General features: G+C 52.5%; 7 protein-coding genes across 7 annotated transcripts; 4 read left to right on the top strand and 3 right to left on the bottom strand.

Moving 5' to 3' along the window:
* Positions 1 to 506: 506 nt before the first annotated feature.
* Z517_05474 (uncharacterized protein) lies at positions 507 to 4,333 on the top strand (the record flags this gene model as incomplete). The annotated part of the gene is made up of 2 exons (XM_013430801.1): positions 507 to 791; positions 857 to 4,333. The coding sequence occupies 2 exons, from the start codon at positions 507 to 509 to the stop codon at positions 4,331 to 4,333; spliced, it is 3,762 nt and encodes a 1,253-aa protein (XP_013286255.1).
* Positions 4,334 to 4,779: 446 nt separating this feature from the next.
* On the top strand, positions 4,780 to 5,645 carry Z517_05473 (uncharacterized protein; the record flags this gene model as incomplete). Its single annotated transcript, XM_013430800.1, has 5 exons — positions 4,780 to 4,864; positions 4,925 to 4,964; positions 5,033 to 5,048; positions 5,106 to 5,506; positions 5,558 to 5,645. The coding sequence occupies 5 exons, from the start codon at positions 4,780 to 4,782 to the stop codon at positions 5,643 to 5,645; spliced, it is 630 nt and encodes a 209-aa protein (XP_013286254.1).
* Positions 5,646 to 6,216: 571 nt separating this feature from the next.
* Z517_05472 (uncharacterized protein) lies at positions 6,217 to 7,910 on the top strand (the record flags this gene model as incomplete). The annotated part of the gene is made up of 4 exons (XM_013430799.1): positions 6,217 to 6,289; positions 6,366 to 6,484; positions 6,538 to 6,691; positions 6,751 to 7,910. 4 exons carry the CDS (start codon positions 6,217 to 6,219, stop codon positions 7,908 to 7,910), a joined length of 1,506 nt encoding a protein of 501 aa, XP_013286253.1.
* A 751-nt stretch (positions 7,911 to 8,661) lies between these two features.
* On the bottom strand, positions 8,662 to 9,754 carry Z517_05471 (uncharacterized protein; the record flags this gene model as incomplete). Its single annotated transcript, XM_013430798.1, has 2 exons — positions 8,662 to 9,459; positions 9,587 to 9,754. The coding sequence occupies 2 exons, from the start codon at positions 9,752 to 9,754 to the stop codon at positions 8,662 to 8,664; spliced, it is 966 nt and encodes a 321-aa protein (XP_013286252.1).
* Positions 9,755 to 11,596: 1,842 nt separating this feature from the next.
* On the bottom strand, positions 11,597 to 13,431 carry Z517_05470 (uncharacterized protein; the record flags this gene model as incomplete). The annotated part of the gene is made up of 2 exons (XM_013430797.1): positions 11,597 to 13,128; positions 13,218 to 13,431. The coding sequence occupies 2 exons, from the start codon at positions 13,429 to 13,431 to the stop codon at positions 11,597 to 11,599; spliced, it is 1,746 nt and encodes a 581-aa protein (XP_013286251.1).
* A 1,130-nt stretch (positions 13,432 to 14,561) lies between these two features.
* Z517_05469 (uncharacterized protein) lies at positions 14,562 to 16,108 on the top strand (the record flags this gene model as incomplete). The annotated part of the gene is made up of 2 exons (XM_013430796.1): positions 14,562 to 14,755; positions 14,815 to 16,108. The coding sequence occupies 2 exons, from the start codon at positions 14,562 to 14,564 to the stop codon at positions 16,106 to 16,108; spliced, it is 1,488 nt and encodes a 495-aa protein (XP_013286250.1).
* A 191-nt stretch (positions 16,109 to 16,299) lies between these two features.
* Positions 16,300 to 18,073, bottom strand: Z517_05468 (uncharacterized protein; the record flags this gene model as incomplete). Its single annotated transcript, XM_013430795.1, has 6 exons — positions 16,300 to 16,669; positions 16,790 to 17,159; positions 17,217 to 17,351; positions 17,444 to 17,545; positions 17,631 to 17,693; positions 17,782 to 18,073. 6 exons carry the CDS (start codon positions 18,071 to 18,073, stop codon positions 16,300 to 16,302), a joined length of 1,332 nt encoding a protein of 443 aa, XP_013286249.1.
* Between the last annotated feature and the right edge of the window lie 167 nt (positions 18,074 to 18,240).

Below are 18,240 nucleotides of genomic sequence, written 5' to 3'. Positions count from 1 at the left end.
CAGATGTAGGTGGAGTACTCTACACATAACATTTCGAGATACGATTGGAACAACGAATGAAGGGAGGGGAGAGCGCCCACCAATGGGGCATTGTGACATGACATGACACGAAGCAATGGTGCAGAGCCTCAGCATCAAAAGTAGAGGTAGGTAATGTGAGAATAGAACATCTGGAGTCTGATTGCATGATGAATCCGTCACATGGCCAAAAAATGCTGGTGGTGGTGGTAATGGTGATGATGCATTTCCCATGGCTGCAACCTGCGCTCAATTCGGAAACTGCGGCGAGCTCACATTGTTTCAATCACACTTCTCGACTTGTTCTATCTCACTTCGATCTTCCAACATCGTTCACTGTAACTCCGTACCGAGTGGGTTGATGCAGATTGACGACTCTGTTTCTTGATTTGTTGCTGCAATGGTATACCCATCCAAAACACAAACACAGAGGTGCTCATCTGTCATCGCCATCTGACTCCTGTCAGAACGCAAGATGTCCGATAATCATGGACCGTTTCCCACAAGACTACGTCCTTCATAACCTGCCTTTCCTGCTGCTTTCAGGGTTGGATTCTAGAAGCCCCAGTGAGCCAGATCCGGTGGTGAAGACCCACGACTTCTTGCACGAAGGTGGATTTAGAATCAAGGTGGATGCGCCCATCGTCAGCGGGCCTCTCGCCGAGCAGTTACTCGAGTCTTTCTGCGAACAAGATGCCTCTGATCTTCCGTGGCACTCTCAATATTCCACATCGAGGAGTGGCAGGGTTTTCAGGATAGTCAAGGTCGGACGGGTAGGTCAGCGCTCCCCTTACCATACGGCTTCCCACAAAGATTGTGACGCTGACACATGGTGCAGGTTTACACTCTTCCTCCTCGTAAAGCACCGCCCCCTCCCCATTCTCCCCGTCTGTCGGCTGTCGGTGCAAATGGAAGTCCACCGCCAGCCCTTGTGCTACATTCTCCGCTGTCACCATTGACTCCCAGCTCTCCGCTGTATCCTGATGGCATCATTTCTCCTTTGTGGATCACCAAACACCAGTCACGCCTGCCTTGCGCCCTCTTGACGGTCTTTAGTCTGGTCTCCGATCCCAACACCAGTTCACTTCAGGATAATAAGTTGAAGTCCGAGATCAACAATGTGCGGAGCGTGCTCACGTCGACGAATTACAAGACCAGACTGGTGGTTATTTTGCTAGGAGATGGCATGATTAATCCTGCTGATCTGGAAGACCGCGTCAGTACCATTCGGCGAGCAACTGGCTTAGACGGCAAAAGCATCCATTTCCTCGCTCATAACTCCTCGCCCAAGGAGATCAATGTATTCGTCAACTCTGTTCTTTCGTCTCTGCATCCCCTTTGTGTAGAATATTACCGAGACCTTTCGAAACATGCACGACGCAAGCGTAATCGAAGCACAGCCCCGCAACCTACTGTACAGCCGGGGAACTCGCACATACTGTCTTCACAGGGTTGGAATGTCCGTTATGAATTCAAGCTCGGCGTCTTCGCCGAGTTCCGGCAAGAGATGGATGCGGCTTGTCGGAACTATGAGACTGCTTATGATAATCTGTTTGCGCCTGAAATCATTGATGCTATCGCCGTTTGGAGCCCACGCTTCAACGAAGCAAGGCTGCTGGCGGATGTTATTGCCTTTCGCACAATCAGGTGTCTCTTGTGGACCGATCAAGTGACGACAGCAGTGAGATCATGGGTGGCCCATCGAGACCGAATCAGAGATCTGGTCGACCGAAGAGGTAAGGGAACAGATAACTACGGCTGGGCAGCGTGGCAGACTGCCTGGGCAAAAGTCATGGCGGACCTTGTATCTCGATCAGAATATCCCCTGTTACATGTAGGGCTTCCCAACGCACCTGACTTGCTCCCTCTCTTTGTCGATGTGGACAAGTCGCTCTCTGTGGGCGAGAGATTTGTCCCCTGGGAACTGCTTCATCATGAGGGATATTGGCTGGATATTGCAAAGAAATGCATTTATGCCCGCCGGAGCTGGGCCTTGCAAATCCCAGAGGAAGATAGGCAGTCACCAGGTCGTTCACCAGCTTCTATGGTTGCCAGTAAGGCTCATCTTTACGATACCTATCTTGCCCTGGAGCCTTACCGCGAAGTTCCCATAGACGGAACCCCAGGATACGACTACCCGGGGGAGATCATCTCAACGTTGGATGCGGCCATCCGTCATTTCGCAAAGCGAGGTCAGCTGCGCAAGATTGAGGTTCTCGAGCTCCAGAAAGCTCTTGAACAAATCGAGACGGAATCGTGGGTGGAGGCAACCCTGACATTGCGACAGTTGTGGCATAGCAAAAAATGGAGACAGGGTGGATGGTGGAAGTTGCTGCAAGGCCTGGGCTGGGCACTCCTTGATTGTCTTGCTCATGTCGATGATGGCGAGTTACTCTTTCAGCTGATTTGGGAGCTCTCAAACGAAGTATTTGACCGGAAGCCAAACACTAACTATGATCTCCGTCAAGCGGTCACACCGTCTAGCACCAGCAAAGAGCCGCTGTCTGTCGCCGTGGGCATTGATGAGGCTCTTTCTCCCCTGGTTGCCACCTTTGCTTTCTCAACACACGATGTATTTGTTGGAGAGCCGGTGGAGTGTCAACTCTGCATCCTTTCTCGGGCACAGATGGGTCTCCCGGCCATCCGCCTATCAGAGATCAAGGTTGTCTTCGAAGGTGGTCTGAAACCCGTCCATCTGGTTGCAAAGGGAGAAGAGGGTGGCAACACCGAGACCTCGACTGTCCAATTCATAGACGTGCAGGTGGACGAATCATTGGCCATGTCCTTGTCGTCTATAAGGAGATCTTCCGCTGGCGCCATTCCGTCACAGACGAGCAGTGCTGATCTAACAATTCCTTCGAACCACACCAAGATATTCCGGCTACGCGTCGTGCCTAGGGAGGCTGGGGAAATCGTCGTCGCTTCCATTACACTGATAATCGACCACGAGACTGTCTCATTTGCTGCAACTTCGACCGACTTTTCACATTCGATAGGTCGGTGGTGGGAATCGAAAGCCGGCAAACCCACGCCTCGATCGTTGGGACAAGAGTCAAATGCATTCAATAAGATCAACGTGCAACCCAAACCACCGAAACTAAAGATTGAGGCTCCAGGACTGAGACGCTCATACTACACTAACGAATCAGTGACAATAGATTTCGACATCTTGAACGAAGAAGCAGAAGATGTAATTGTGTCGCTCGACGCCCGCATGATCAGCCCGGTGGAGGGTGCGGCGCAGATAATGTGGATTGGGACGGGATCCGAAACTACTCCAGTGACTGCATCGGAAGCGGGAGTGCTAACATTGGAAAAACGAGAACTCGGAACGATTCCATCGTCAGGAAAGGCTGTCGTGTCAGTCCGCATAATGGATACAGCCACCGCGGTTGATCACGAAGTAGAACTTCTGGCGACATATCGCCTACGTTCCGAACCCGAAACAATTCTTACAAAGGTCCTGACTGTCGATGTCGGGGTCATTCGGCCCTTTGAAGCGAATTACGACTTCATCCCCCAGCTCGACCACGAGCCTTGGCCGAATTTCTTCGAAGCCCCTCCACAGCACTCCGATTCTTTGACACCTCTGGGTCTGAGGCACCTATACTCCGTTGCAGCGAATCTCTACTCGTTCGCCACGGAGCCTGTGGTCATTGAGGCTATATTGCTCACAGCTACGAAAGTCGTAGGGGGTGCGGTTTGTTCAGCGAGCACTGGCATTGTGAGGAAATCTGCAAACACAGATGTTGCGACCAAAGACCCCAATGCAACTATTTCGACAGTGATAGAGCCAGACCACACAGAGACATTCGATTTTGATCTCTCGCTGCAGAAACTGATACTGGGCGATCGACATACGGTGGCGGCGGAGCTCGCACTACAAATTGGTTGGCGCCGACAAGATTCGGACGAAGTCAGCACAACGCTTCTAGAAGTACCTCGCCTCGTTGCGCCGATGGCTGAGCCAAGAGTCATGCTCACCGTTTCCTCGACTGGTGTCGGACTGCCGGACATGGAAGCGCACAAGCTGTCTTTCACGATCGAGAACCCGAGCATGCATTATCTCACGTTCAACGTGTCCATGGAGGCGAGCGAGGACTTTGCGTTCAGTGGGCCGAAAGCGTGCGCGATCAGCCTAGTTCCTATCAGCAGACAGTCGTTGAAATATCGGATACTGCCGAACAAGAAGAACGAATGGATCGCAGTGCATATGACTGTGGTTGATGCATATTTCGGACAGACGTTGAGGATTCTACCAGGTGGTAGTGGAGTCAAGGTGGACAAGAAGGGCAACGTGCTGGTCAAGGTCTGAGTGCATTTGTGCATCAACCTGGCAGTCAATATGAACGTAGAAAGGTTCTCCCGTCATCCATATGGTTTTGTGGATGTGTAGATATCGAGATATCTGGCTACGAGCAAACGAATGGTGACTAGAGGAGTAGCTAGAAAGCACTGCCGCCATATACAAACATTGTCGAAAGAATCGAGTGAAGTATCTATCTCATGCAATTCCAAAAGTGTCTGGATGGGGAACTCAGCGACTCGCTGGACTTCTCCGATATATTAATCTTAGCAACGGATTCCAATTTGTAGATGCAATCACGTCACGTCATATCTGTCTGCGCCAAGCAACATCGTTCGTCTCAATTCAGGTTCGCGCGTTTCTTTCTTTTTACCCGTGGCTTTTTCACTTGTTTTTGCGCCTGTCCAGTAAAGTACATTCGACTGAGAAAGAGCTCGGTGAGATCGGCCTCAAGAATGGAGAAGATTCAGAACCTCTTTGCTGGATTGACGGGGAAAGAGAAGATTGGCTTTATCGACACATCTCAGCCATCACTCTATGGTAAGGCTCGAGGGCAAGGGCTTGTTGGCAATGGGATATGGGGCTAACAAAATCCTCAAGTTGCGGCCGCGGCTATCGCGTTCAATCCCATCTTTTGGAAGTAAGTACCGAGCATCCCGACGTTGATTTGTTCAGAGACTGACCGTAGAAGCATCGTTGCTCGACAAGGCAAGAAACATTTTCCGTACGGGTAACTTTGTGACTGACAGGAACAGAGCACAAGACTCATTTTTTGACCAAGGCCTTTGGCTCACCCTATTATGGCTGCTACGCCCTGGCTGTGACCATCTTCGGCATTGGCATCATTCGAGACTCTCTCTACAAATCCGCGCTTGAGCAGCAGCCGATCTATCCCTTACTACATCAGCCAGAACTCGGGGCCGTCCTCTTTCTCAGCGGAAACGTCCTCGTCTTGTCCAGCATGTACGCGTTGGGTGTCACTGGGACCTACTTGGGCGACTACTTTGGCATCTTGATGGACCATAAAGTTGAAGGGTTTCCGTTCAATGTCACCGACGCACCAATGTACTGGGGGAGCACGCTATCATTCTTGGGCACGGCTCTATATTATGGCCGCGTGGCTGGGGTGTTGCTGACGTTGGAGGTCTTTGTGATGTATCTCGGCGCACTACGATTCGAAGAGTGAGAGATCCTCAATGCTTTGTTGTGTTGCGATCACTGACGAGTCCCCAGTCCCTTCACGGCGGAAATCTACGCGAAAAAGGATGCCCGACCTGTAACTCGGTCCATGACGAAGCAGCAGGGCAAAAAGAAGGCATGAGCGGGCGAGGGTTGCTCGGTCGAAAGGACGATAGTCACTCCCGATGCAGTTGACTGGCTACAAAATATCAAGAGGGAACTCCTGCGATCGGTCATGGCTCGGCCTAGGGAAACCCTCATGCCTCAGGCCACATCGAGCACTCGAGGGTTTCGACACGACCTCGACGAGTGTTCTCGGTTGCTTTGCTGGAAGCATTGCGTCATAAATTGGAAAACACTGTGAACCCTGAAAGGCCCTTTTATTCGGGCAACTTTGCCGCGGCTCCAGTCCAGGGCGCATGTTGTGATTGGCTCCAGTCTTTCTTGTGAGCAACCGGATGAGGAGTGAGGGATGGTGAAGTTTGAAAGTCGACCTGCGACCCTCTCTTGTTGTTTCGTTCGACTCATTCTTCCCATGTCAAGCCTATAATACTAGTACACTCAAAATGCGGAGTGGTAATTGATCGTGGCTTTGCCTTTTCGTCCTTTGCTTCCAGCCTTTCCAACCCCGCTAATCCTCGAACTTCCTGGGCTGATCTTTTGTCACCCTCGTCCCTCGTGGCCACTCCCCCTTCGCACTCTGGACCGCAAACATGCCTCCTCAACATGTAGAGATTGCAGAGACAATCGCGGCGCTCAAGCGAACCCTACGACGCGAAAGAGATGGTACATGACACCCTTGATTCTTGAGACCTGCTCCCTGCGCACGGTCGAGCTAATCCTCTCTCTCTCCACCTTTCAGGTCCAGCCGACCAGGTCACCTCTGCTGCCACGAACAGAGGCCATAAACTAGCACGTGGTGCGAACTATATTCACGCTGGCTCTCTGCCGTATCCACAGGGCCCAGAAGGCCATAAGCAAGTATGGTCGCATGCGAACATTTGCCGGGTCCGAGAAGCTCACCGCGCGCACAGAAAATAGAACATGCTGGTTACGCGCGATACATTCTGCAACGCAACCCGAGAAGATACAATGAATATGGCGACGAACTGGACGATAGCGAAAGTGACGCCGAGGCAGATGCCGATGCAGAGGACGAGAATGCCTACGCTGGCATCCGGCTTGAAGGTACTGACCCCCAGCTGCATCCATGCGATGTTGAAACGATCGCTGATATGGTCTACCAGAGCTATTATGTCCTCTAAAACATCCTTCTGAGCTTTCGAGCCACCCTACGTTATCTTTACCCTTTACCGACCGTGCCCTTCCTGATATGATCAGATCTACCGAGGAGAAACTGCGTCAAGAACGAACAAATCTCTGGCGGGCCAAAAATCTGAACAGGCAGTTCATGGGAGACGAGCCCTGGATGCCTCTTGAGAGTACCGAAGGTGCGGACGATTGGGATCTCTTTGACCCCAAACCCAAATTGCTCCTACAGCAAGCGGGAAAGAAGAGGAAGCGTGGATTCGAGAGCGAGAACACCCAGAACGGAGTCAACGGGCACAACTACGCGAATGGAGAAAAGGATGAGACAATGTCCAATGCCGCGCCCAGTGTCCAAGAGAAGAGCCCGAACGCGAATGATAGGCATCAAGCTACAAAACCCAACAAATCCCGACTACACCCAGAAACGACAGAGGAGCAGCCTTCCGAAGAAGTAGCTGGTGGTGAAATGGAACATCCAAAAATGAATGGGGTGCATAAAGAAGAACCACCTGCGAAAGAGGACGCGCCAGAGACAGGCGCAGAAGAAGCCCAAGAAGAGTCCAAAGTTGTGGCAGGAGATGAACAAGAGCGGGAACAAGAGCAGGATGGTGAAGCGGTGTCTGAAGACGAGGATCGACCGAAACCCACACGAAGAATTACTCGAGCCCTGGCTGCCGAGCACAATAGCTCGACTGCACCTACTCCTCCCCTTTCTCCCGAATCGACGCTTTCAACCATAGACTCATACCTCCTTCAACCAGACCCGTTATTCCTTCTCCCAGCTGTCCTAGCCGCAAATCACCGACCACCACGAAGCCTCGCCCGCCTCGGCCTTCCGGTCGACGAGCTCATCGAAACCCGTCGTCTCCTGATGATGTACATCCAAAAGCAAGAGGAGAGCGTGCGCGGCTACGAGGCCGTGCTGGGCAAGTTGATCAAGGCGAAAAGGATGCGGGACAAGGTCTGGAACTGGTGCAGAACCGAGGGCCACGTGGGCGAGTGTTCTGACGGAGAGGACTGGATCGACGCCGAGGCCTGGGGACTGCAGCCCGAGGAGTTGAAAAAGGGGAAGGACGAAGAAGTGGACGAGGCCCAGGAGGACACGGGACGCAAGGGCAAGAGGAGACGAAGAGATTAGAGATCTCGGAATATCAGCCACGTCCAGAGCCAGCCCGTGGCGCCTACTCCCCAGCTTGTTTCTGGCCCTCCAGGCCAAACGACATCTTCATGGCTGATGCTGGGAACTTCAACACGGCCTAGATTGGGCAAGGTCGGCGGTATTTTTGGGACGAGCAGTGCCAGCGTATCGGATATCCAGCAGCTGAGGGGATAGGTCGTTCTTCGCTTGTTAGCCATTTAGCCAGTTTTTAAAATCATAAATGAAAAGAAGTCAATTCTTTGAATTTTTGGAGACGCTCTTTTTTTTTTTGTTTCAAGCTCGTTGCAGTGTTCGGGCGTCAGAAAGACATCGACGAGTTCTTTCAAGAACAAGTATGTACATACTCTGGGTGTGGGGAAGCTGGATCTAGATCTAGAGCTAGATCTGCCATGCAGTTCGTGTGGACATTACACACCTTTCTTTGCCTTTTATGGCGATCCGTCAGGCTCCTGTCTGTGTCTGTCTGTCCGTCTTTGTTTCTTTCCCATGAATCAGCCTCAGAATCCCTCTGAATGTGTTCAGTTTCTCCCAGGAGGCCGGCAGACGCCTTGACGCCGATGCCGATGCCGGTATGCTCGAGAACGCTTTGCGCAAAAGCAATAACGAGCCTTGACGCCATTCCTTTCCTTTCCCTCAGTCAGTGCTGCCCAGCCATCCTTCATGATCTCATAACGCCGTTTCGTCGCCGTCTCGTTTAATGCGTTCTCGTGATGTGTCCGGTGTCCACAGTTCAATGCGCAGCTTGTCCGCCGACTGGGGTCGTTCCGTACAAGGCCACACCCTCAGTTTCGCCGCCGTGAGCGCCCACTCTCCTATCGCCGTTGTTGCCGACTTCGTCGTCCAGTTCTTCGACGCGGTCATCACCTGCCCCATCGCTGCTTTCGGCGTCTTCGACAAACAGTTGCTGTCCCTCGGCAATGACGTTGGCATCCTCCAAGCGCTTTCGCTGTTGTCTCCTCACGACGTCCTGCCACCTAGCCAGGACAGCCGCGTGGTGAACTTTGAATCCGAAGACCTTGGGCTCGTAGCGTCTCCTGGACTTGACGGGCACGAGAGCGGGGTAGACCTGGAACAAGATGTTGTGGAAGGAACTGCCAAAGTAAGCACCGTCGATGGCGGCGTGACGGGACGATTTCGGGTTGTAGATGTCCTCGCACTTGGCGCAGTAGAGCTTCACCGTCTTGAGGCCCGGGTTGTCGCTGGGACCGAATGGCAGAAGCGGGTGGCTCTCGCACATGACACGTGGGCAGCGGCCGAAATCAGATTTCTTGAATTTCTCAACCATCTTGGCCAAGCCGCGGGTGGTGACGATGTAGCGCGCGTGGACCAGGCCGTACAGGTGACGGGCGGACTTTTCAATCGTCTCGCGCATGTCATCTTCACAGTCGAGGTCGAACACGTCAGTGATGAGGTCGAGTGCGTGTTGGTAGTAGTGGACTTCCGTGTTAAGGCCAGTCAAGTTGAAGCGGTCGGTGATGTATTCTTCGTCGATTTCACAAAAGTACTCGTTGCCACGCGAGGAGATGAACTGCAAGTGAATGTCAGCACATTTGTAAAAGAAGCCATACTTGTCATTTCGGGGGACCAAGTGAATTTGCGTGTGAGATGAATCTGAGGCCTTTGACAAAGGGGACGGGGGGGGATCGAAAACTCACCCAGTCACGCCAGTAACTGGTGTAGTCGCTGTCGGTCTCGGACTGAAACTCTTCCATCATGCCGATGTTCTTTCGGAGGATGTAGTAGGCGACGGTGTTTGAGAGGAGGAAGGTGACTGCAAACAAGCAGCATTTTGCCAGAATCGCGAGAGCGACAAGAAACGCCATTTTAAAGTCTAGCATGGTCACGTGCAAAAACGGTGGAGCAAGCGGATGAGAGAGAATATATTGCGGTGGATCAAGATGGAATTCGACGCAGCTCTTGAGGTCTTGGCGTGATATTCACCACAACGGACGAAGTCTGTGCAAACATCCATCCCCCTTTGTTTCACGCAGTGGGCCCCCCTTGACCATATTGCATCACTCTTCTACAGTGATGGAGCGGAGCCCGTCCTTCTCAAACATGTCACTTACAATGACGGCCCTGAAGTTATCACTCACCTGAATCCTCGCCGTCAACCCACGACTTCCTACTCCACAATGTCTGCTTTTTGAGTGCCCAAGGACGTCCTGTCTTGGACCCAATTTGCATGGCGTTGGACCCGGTCACAAGTCTATTGACACTGGCTATGATGTGCTTTCACCAGATTGACGCGAACCGTCCGCATCTGAAGTTCATGACAATCAGCAGGAGGAAGACGCTCTGGTCAGCTGGATCATCTCATGACGGGCAAGCTTAAAGCGAAGGGAACCTTTCGTCATCTTACAGCAGCTGCAAAGTTAAAGGCCTTCAAGTATGGATCCGAAGGCCTTTGATTATGACAGGGCCTACCCAAAATCCACCACCCGTTGATGGAATACTGTTTGGCACCGTTTGTCAGCTTTTGGTCGAGATAGTTCAATTACCCTCCTGGTACTGGTAGGCATATCGTTCGAAACAATTATCTCGTTTCCGGGGATGGTGGAAATCGAGGCCCAATCCTCCATGTTCTGGACTCAGTGAGTCCATCAGGTAAATGGGTGGAATTGTGTGCATGCGCAAACACAGCTTTCCACATGTTTAGCTGACAAAGACTTCCATTGTCTCGACCACCTGTCCAAGGATTCCCGACTGGTTTCTAATCGACGTACGGAATGTAAGTATACTCTTTGCTCCGAGGTCCCAAGAGTGGCACTCCTCAGAAACGCTACATCGCCCCAAACATACGGTTGTTCCAGAAGAAGGGTACTCTCAGGGGAAAACTCCCGAATTCACCACAGTGATTTTCCACAGTTCTGCCGCACCTCTTACCAAAAGACCTGCTCAGACCTTCTCCACAAATCATTCTGGAACTATTTAGACATATTAATATCAGTCTCGCAAATTGCTCCTACATTCGGACCAAACCTGTTCTGCAGGTATGCGACCAACGTCAACGCGAAACGGATTCCTCTGTCTCCCGAATGTGCATCCTTGTGGGCGTGGCGGGTGGGGGCTCGGACCAGATTCTTGTTGAGGTGTCAGAGGAATCTACGAATCTGGTCCACGCACTGATTGACTCTGTGAGGGCTGTAGCTGTAGAATTACTGTAGAGCGGGCCTCAGTAGCAGAGGGTTTGTTGTGGGCTCCGTGGGATTTGTGGGCTGTGGGCTGTGCGGGTTCCGGGGGCTTCGATATATATATACAGTGGGTCTCGTAGCTGAGGGCTTGAGTGGGTTTAGAGAGTCAACAGGGCAGGGCTATTATCTGATCACGTCTTTTTTTGAGTTCTTGGATCTTTTTTACACTGTGCGCCTTTTCTGTACTGGAATGGTTTTCTACTTTGTTGTGGTACTTCGTGATCGTGGGAGGCGGAGGAGATTTGCCAAGCATTGCATTGTGATACTCGACGAGGCTGAACTCGAAGGGGTAACTTCCTTCCACTCACACCTGATTTTTCGTTCGTGACTTTATGTCCTCGGAATTTCGGGCACCACGGTGTGAATCTCAGAGCGAGTCGTCTATTGAAATAGTGTTACAGACTTTTCTTCCCCGTACAGATAGATGGGCTGCGCATCTCACAACGCAACAGCTCTCAAGCTCTACAAAAATCAGGCACTGTACTTGGGCCAGCAAACACTGTCGGACGGCCCCGTCAGCGCCATCACCGACATTCCGCTACTAGACGCCGTCGCTGCCTCATCTATCTGGTCGCTTATGTTTTGCACAATGGGCTCGTACCAAATTAAAGGCGACGGCTCCCAGAACTCGTTGAGAACGAAACTCAGCGTCAGTTCCCGCGCGTCGGACCATTCCCACAGGTTCAGGAACCGCGCCTGTAGGACAAGCATGTTGCTGAACCACAGCGAGGGCGGTCCGGTCCGAGGCTTTTGCCGCGCGGGACTCGGGTGGCTCGCCTTGAGCCTCTGCTGCTCCATCTGGGCTCCGACAAAAAAGACCCAAAGGTGTGCCTCCCGGTAGTAATGCAGGTCTTCTATGGTCGACGACTCGGTGATTGATCTCATGACCCGCTCCAGCCGTGGCAAGATGAAGCGGGAGGAGTCACAGATATCAATGCCGTTGAGTTTGGCCTCCCAAAGGCTCTTTTGGAGGGACATGATCAACGTCAATGTCAAAGCTATGTTTGTGAGGTGGGGTTCCTGGTGGGAATCATGACCGTCGGTCAAGTCGGCGTAGAGGTGTAAGAGGGTTGCCATGTCCCTTTGGGCATCCAGGATTACCCAGCGATGGATCATCTCCGCTTCCCGCAAAGTACCAGGCGTGACGGTGTTTTTCCCAAAGGACAGATACCATTGAAGACGCTTCATGGCCTTGCGGAGTGGGCGCAACGAGACCGAATGGTGGATGTCTGAGTCGTCCGAGGGATCGGGTGGCAGACAATGATCAATCAATGCGTGGCATTCATTCGAGAAGGCCTGGATCCAATGCTTATAGTCCAACAAAGGCCGCCGAAGCTGGTTCGTCGCCGAGACGATGTCATTGTACACCAACATGCGGATGAAGTGGCCCCGTTGTTCCAGCTCTGGGACCGAGTCGGCAAAGCCACGGATCATGTTCGCGTGCAGGCGCGCCGCCTTGACGTCCCCCGCAAACGAGTCCATGCGGAACAGACGCATCACACACATGATGAGCGTCATTTCTGGCCGACGTGTCCCATCCAAATCGCTTATTCTCTTACGCAGCACCTCGAGACTCCGTGTCCGGAGGCTCAAGGCCATGACCGAGTATTCCTTGTGTGCGTCCTTGGGCAGGAACCGCGTTATGGAGATGGCGTACATCGAGACGTACGAGGAGAGTGCGCCCTCTTCGGCCGAAGACCACTCCCAGGTCCAATCAAACGACTTGATGTCCCGAAGAGCTCCGTAATTCTTGGGGTCGAAGTACCGTCTCCAGGGATCCGCGAACAATCGCCGAATGTAGCTCGTGGCAAAGAGGCTCAACAGCGACTGGTTCGCATACTGCAAGATTTGATGGACCCGCGGCGTGACGGGGATGGCCTGAGCGTTGAACGGATCAGAGGAGCCGTGTGGCGAGAGCGGAATAGGGCTTCGTTGAGGCGTGATTGGGAGCGTAGCGGCTGGGACATTGTCCTCCTGTGCAGTCTCGTCTATCCAATAATTACCTGTCACAGATTTTGATCCGAAGAGTCAGCATATGGTCCCGTCCAGCGAGAGGGAACCGTTCAAGTTTTTACTCGGACCTGCCACAAACCTTTCTTACGACCACCACCGCCACCACCTGCTGAAGGCCGGGCTGGCCTCCCGTGTCTGACCTGTCCGACTCCTCGCACGTGGTGGCGGCGCCTTGCATGTGCGACTTTGGCAGCGTGGGCTTTGCGCTCCGCGTCCTGAAGCTCCTTTTCCTTCTGTGATTGGGGAGAGGTTGATTGCAGGACAAAGATCAGGGGCGCCTCTTGCTTCGTCATGATGTGCAGGGTTGCGTTCGAGTGTGACCAGCATAGTATAGGCGGGCTGAGCGCATGTTTGACTAAGGGCCAGCTGGGGAGATGGGTGTAGTTCGCCCTCAACACACGTAATCAAAAACTTGTTCTCCCCCTTTTTCAAGCCTTGTGGCCTTGGGCGATCTATAGTAATTGTCCAAGTACTCGGTACTGGAAAAATCTTGGTCCTATTTTTTTGGGGGGGGGGGGTTTTCAAGCGAGTTGCTTTCTCGATACGAGGTACAAGTAAGAAGTACTCTCGCAATTGTCACCCGAAGTATGATTGCGCAGCGGGCTTTTGACTCGCGCCAGACTGGAGTGCCAATACTCGACTATTACGAGTGCAAAGTAGTAGCACCACCTTCCTCTTTGCGGTTCCGTGATCATTCCCGTACTTATTCAACCCCCCGGGTGCTCAGACCATGGGAAGCGTGATGCGGTCCCTTGACTTTTAGGGGGGGCGCCCTTTCTTTTCCCAGGTACCACTCTGACGGATTATACCGTGTGTTTTGTCCTGCGCCCCAAAGGAGAAATAGGTGAGGCACCTTACGTAAACGCCCTCCCATTGGTGCCGAATCCACCAAAGGCAATACGCTAGCCGTTCTGGGCGTTTGCTTCCTCACTTCCGTTTCTTGGTCGGGAGCACGCACGTATCTGTCTTCTTATTACATGATCCTATTATTCAGCCGTCTGTGGCTTTCTCGCTTCCGGGCCTTGTGTTTTGGCGAATGCAAGCATTGCCAAGAGTCGATTCGTATGTACCGAGTTGCTTGCGATCGCAGTCTTTGAGCTTGTTCTGTTATGCCGGTCCGGGCCTTGGGGAAATATACGTCAATGTCAGCGGTTGAACTCCGTTCCACGGTCAAGGTTTGAAGCTGCTGGCTCGACCGTCCGGCTCCTTGGCAGCAGTGGTTGGTACAGATCAAGCCGTAGTCGGCACTGTCGAGGAGGAGACAGAGGAGCGAAATGCCTTAATAATGGCGTGCCGTCTCCCTCGCATGGAGTCTTGGAACCGATAGATCTATCGTTCGCGATCGTTGAAACCCCTCCCCGGTGTCGAAAGGTTTGACCGTATTGTTTTCAAGCATATATCCTCCTGTTTCTCGATGGAAAAGATGGAGCTGAGGAACGAACCCCACCAAGCAGCCAGGCCAGCGCAGAAGGAAGAAGCTGCGGAAATCTCGACAGAAATCCCGCATGAGACCAATGATGGTGATGCGCGACTCTCTGAAAGGCGCATCCTCACAAAGTGCGACCTCAACTTGCTGCCAATGCTGTCTCTGCTGTTCATGTGTACCATTCTCGACAGGTCAGTTCCCACCATCACACCCCCCCGGAGAGCTTAAACTGAAAAAAAGGGCGGTGTAGGGTCAATGTCGCAAATGCCCGCATACAAGGACTGGAGAAGGATCTCCACATGCACGGCCAGGACTTCAACGTCGTCCTGTTCATCTTCTTCATCCTGTACATCTTGCTGGAAGTCCCCGCGAACATCCTGATCAGGAGAATTCGACCGTCGCTTTTCCTCAGCGTCGTGGTCTTCGCCTTCGGCGTCGTGACCATGTGTCAGGGACTGACCAGGTCGTATGCCGGCCTCGTCGTCTGCAGAACAATCCTCGGGGGCCTCGAGGCGGGCGTCTACCCTGGGTCGATCTACCTGATGACCATGTTTTACAAGAGGCACGAGTTCCAGTGGAGGTTGAACATCTTCTACGGCTCTTCCCTCGTCACGGGAGCCTTCAGTGGCCTCCTGGCCTACGCGATCGCTCACATGGACGGCATTTCGGGGTACAGTGGGTGGAGATGGATCCTGATCATCGAAGGGCTGGTCACTATCGCGGTCGCGATCCCGGCGTACTGGATCCTCCCCGACTGGCCGGAGACGGCGAAATTCCTCACCGAAGACGAACGACAGTTCTGGGCGCGCAGACTGGCGTCGGACACCACGCACGTGGAGATGAACATTCTGAACAAGCAGGCGGTAAAGCGGTGCTTGGGCGACGTCAAGATCTGGATTGCCAGTTTCGCATACCTCTGCATCCTGACGTCCAGCTATGGGAGCGCTTATTTCCTGCCCACAATACTCTTCGAGTTGGGCTGGACTTCGACCAAAGCCCAGGTCATGACGATACCCCTCTACGCGGTCGGAACCGTCGTGTGCTTGACCTGCGCTTTGCTCTCCGACCACCTCAAGCACCGGTTCTCGTTCGTCTTTGGTGGGTGTGTCGTCGCCATCATCGCATATGCCATCTTGTTGTCATACTTTTCCGTCTCGGTCGGCGTCCGGTATTTCGCGCTTTACCTCCTCCAGAGCGGCCTAGTCGTGGCGCAGCCTGGGATTGTAGGCTGGTTGAGCAACAACCTCGGCGGCCACTACAAGCGTGGAGTGGGGATCGCCATGCAGTTATCCCTGGGGAATATCGGTGGCATCATCGGCAGCAACATTTATCTCAAGTCTCAAGCCCCAACTTATCATGTTGGTTTCGGGACGGGCGTGGGACTCCTTTCCGCCGGAGCAGTGGCTTCGTGCATTCTCTTGTGGTACCTCCGGAGAGAGAACAGGCTCCGAGACAAGGGCGCAAGGGATTATCGCTATAACTTGCCAGAGGCCGAGCTCCAGAATCTGGGTGATGATCACCCTGCCTTCAGATTCTCTTATTGAGCCAACACTGCGTCCCTGAGAATGCAGGCCAAATTGCGGCAGACAACTGGTCCGGAGGTGTCGTTTCAGCCTGACAGACTTGGTGGAGGATAGGGTTGTTGCCGTCCATCCACGATGTCGATGTCCATTAAATGGATACTCATCTTGACGCCTCCATTAATATTTAGTGTTCGACTGCCCCCGGATCTTGGCTATGTCAGACTGCCAATGTATTCCGCGCAGAGATAGCGATGAAAGCCAGTTCTTGATGGGAGAGGCTCCTGATTCCGCTGAGGGTCTGCTGAGGTCGACTCTTCTGTCATATCTATATCGTCTTCATGGTCTTGGTTCGGAGATCGGTGCAAACCCTCACCCAGGTTCTCGTTTGTGTCTAACGGCATGGCGGCTGTCGAGTTGTCTGGATGAATGTTCTGTGGTCGTTCGGAAGGGCGGGCCGGCTGAAGTAAAATTGTGTATCCGTCAACTTGGTTGACTGCTTGCATCCTGTGGGAAGAGACACTGATTGCGAGCCACTGTTGCTGCTTTGGAAGTGCTTCCAAGAGTTCGGTGCGGGAATGTTTTCTGTCAAGATGCGGCGCTCAGCAATGAACGGAGCAATAATATGCATCACATGAGATCGACATAGCGTTTGGTTCCACGTAAGGAACTTTTCCCCAGGCTCATATAAGGAGATGCACTTACATGACAGCGCACAATAGTTCCAATATCCATCGCGATGGTATGAGACCGGACCATGTGAGGACTTTGACCGTCTGTTCTGAACCGCCTGAATCCGGATCGTCTGAGAGGTCAGGCACCTGATACTGGCTGAGGAAAGAGTGAGCCTGGTCGGTGGCTTGTACGCGGGGCGAAGCTAGTGAGAGCATATCTACGTATTCCAACATATCATACAAAGACTCATGCGCCTCTGCTGGTGGAAGGGAGAACTCATCAGATATTGCGGTCAATGTACGAGGAGTCAAGACATTTGTCAGAGACTGTGTCGCTGGTGAAATCATGTGGATTGTAGGATGGTGTGCGCTCAGAGGCAGTGTACTCTGATCCGAGATATCTGTAGCGAGGATCAGTATCATCACGGAAGCTTGAGAGAAAGCGTAGAAGGAATTACCTCCAGTTTTTGTATTGAGGTCGATGAAGAGCCAGTTAAGGCTTTGGTTTAGAGCATGTTTTGCGGCCCAGACGAGCCGCTCGAAGCCCTTTTTTCCGTGTAACATTGACGGTAGACGAAGGTCGACCTCTACGACTGCAAGATTCTCAGCTCCATACCCTAGCACGAGGTCGAAGTTCCGGTGCTGAAGAAGAACGAAGTAAAGCCATCGGGGAGAGAGGACCTACGATATCTCAACTTGACGTGCTTGCTGCCACCAGAAGGTATGGGCTTGCCTTGCAGACCAGCCCGCTCATACGATTCTTTCAAAAGCTCCAGTCTCAGGACTCCTGGTATTCCAAGTTAGCTCAGGGTGTCAAGCCAATACGATTCCGCTGCTATCGTGGCTTCGACTGACTGTCTCCCTGCACATACCTTCTTTCAACGAAAAGATGTTATCAACACCAGCTTCGCCCTCTGAGACCATGAGAATGTTCCCTACACATCCAAAGAAGTTAAGCTTGCTGCTCGTAGTCTGAATGCAGCATTGAGGTTGACAGTGGAAGACAACATTCGTAAGTCTCACCTCTTTTTACATATTCCGTGAAGAAATCTCCACTGAGTACATCTGCTAGCTTCATGATGACCTTTGCATATTTTACTGGCTCCATGCTCGCGTCTAATTTCTTCCAAAGGAGGCTGTATAGCTCATCGGGAAGAATGACCGTGGCATATTGATTATATTCGAGCCCCCGGATGGTGCGCCATGGAGATTTCTTAGTCGGAGCCTGCGTGGCGTTCACATATGAGGGAAGCTGGCCTGTGGTAATATTAATCTTGGAAGCCGATGAAGGGGATTTAGGAAGTAGAGACGACATGTTGCGAGCAGTGGCTGGCCTGCAAACCAAAGCTGAAAAAGAAGGGATGATTGACTCGCTGTGTCTACGAGGCTGACTTTTGACGAGGCTCTGGTGCGGAGATGGCACTAAACCGTAAATGTGCCGATAAGCTTGGCGCCGTTTATTATTTTGTTCGCAGTTTCAAG

Source organism: Fonsecaea pedrosoi (assembly GCF_000835455.1).
Source record: "Fonsecaea pedrosoi CBS 271.37 unplaced genomic scaffold supercont1.3, whole genome shotgun sequence".
NCBI classification, from domain to species: Eukaryota; Fungi; Ascomycota; class Eurotiomycetes; order Chaetothyriales; family Herpotrichiellaceae; genus Fonsecaea; species Fonsecaea pedrosoi.
Note: the sequence above shows the minus strand (reverse complement) of the source record. Positions and strands in the feature narration are given on the sequence as shown.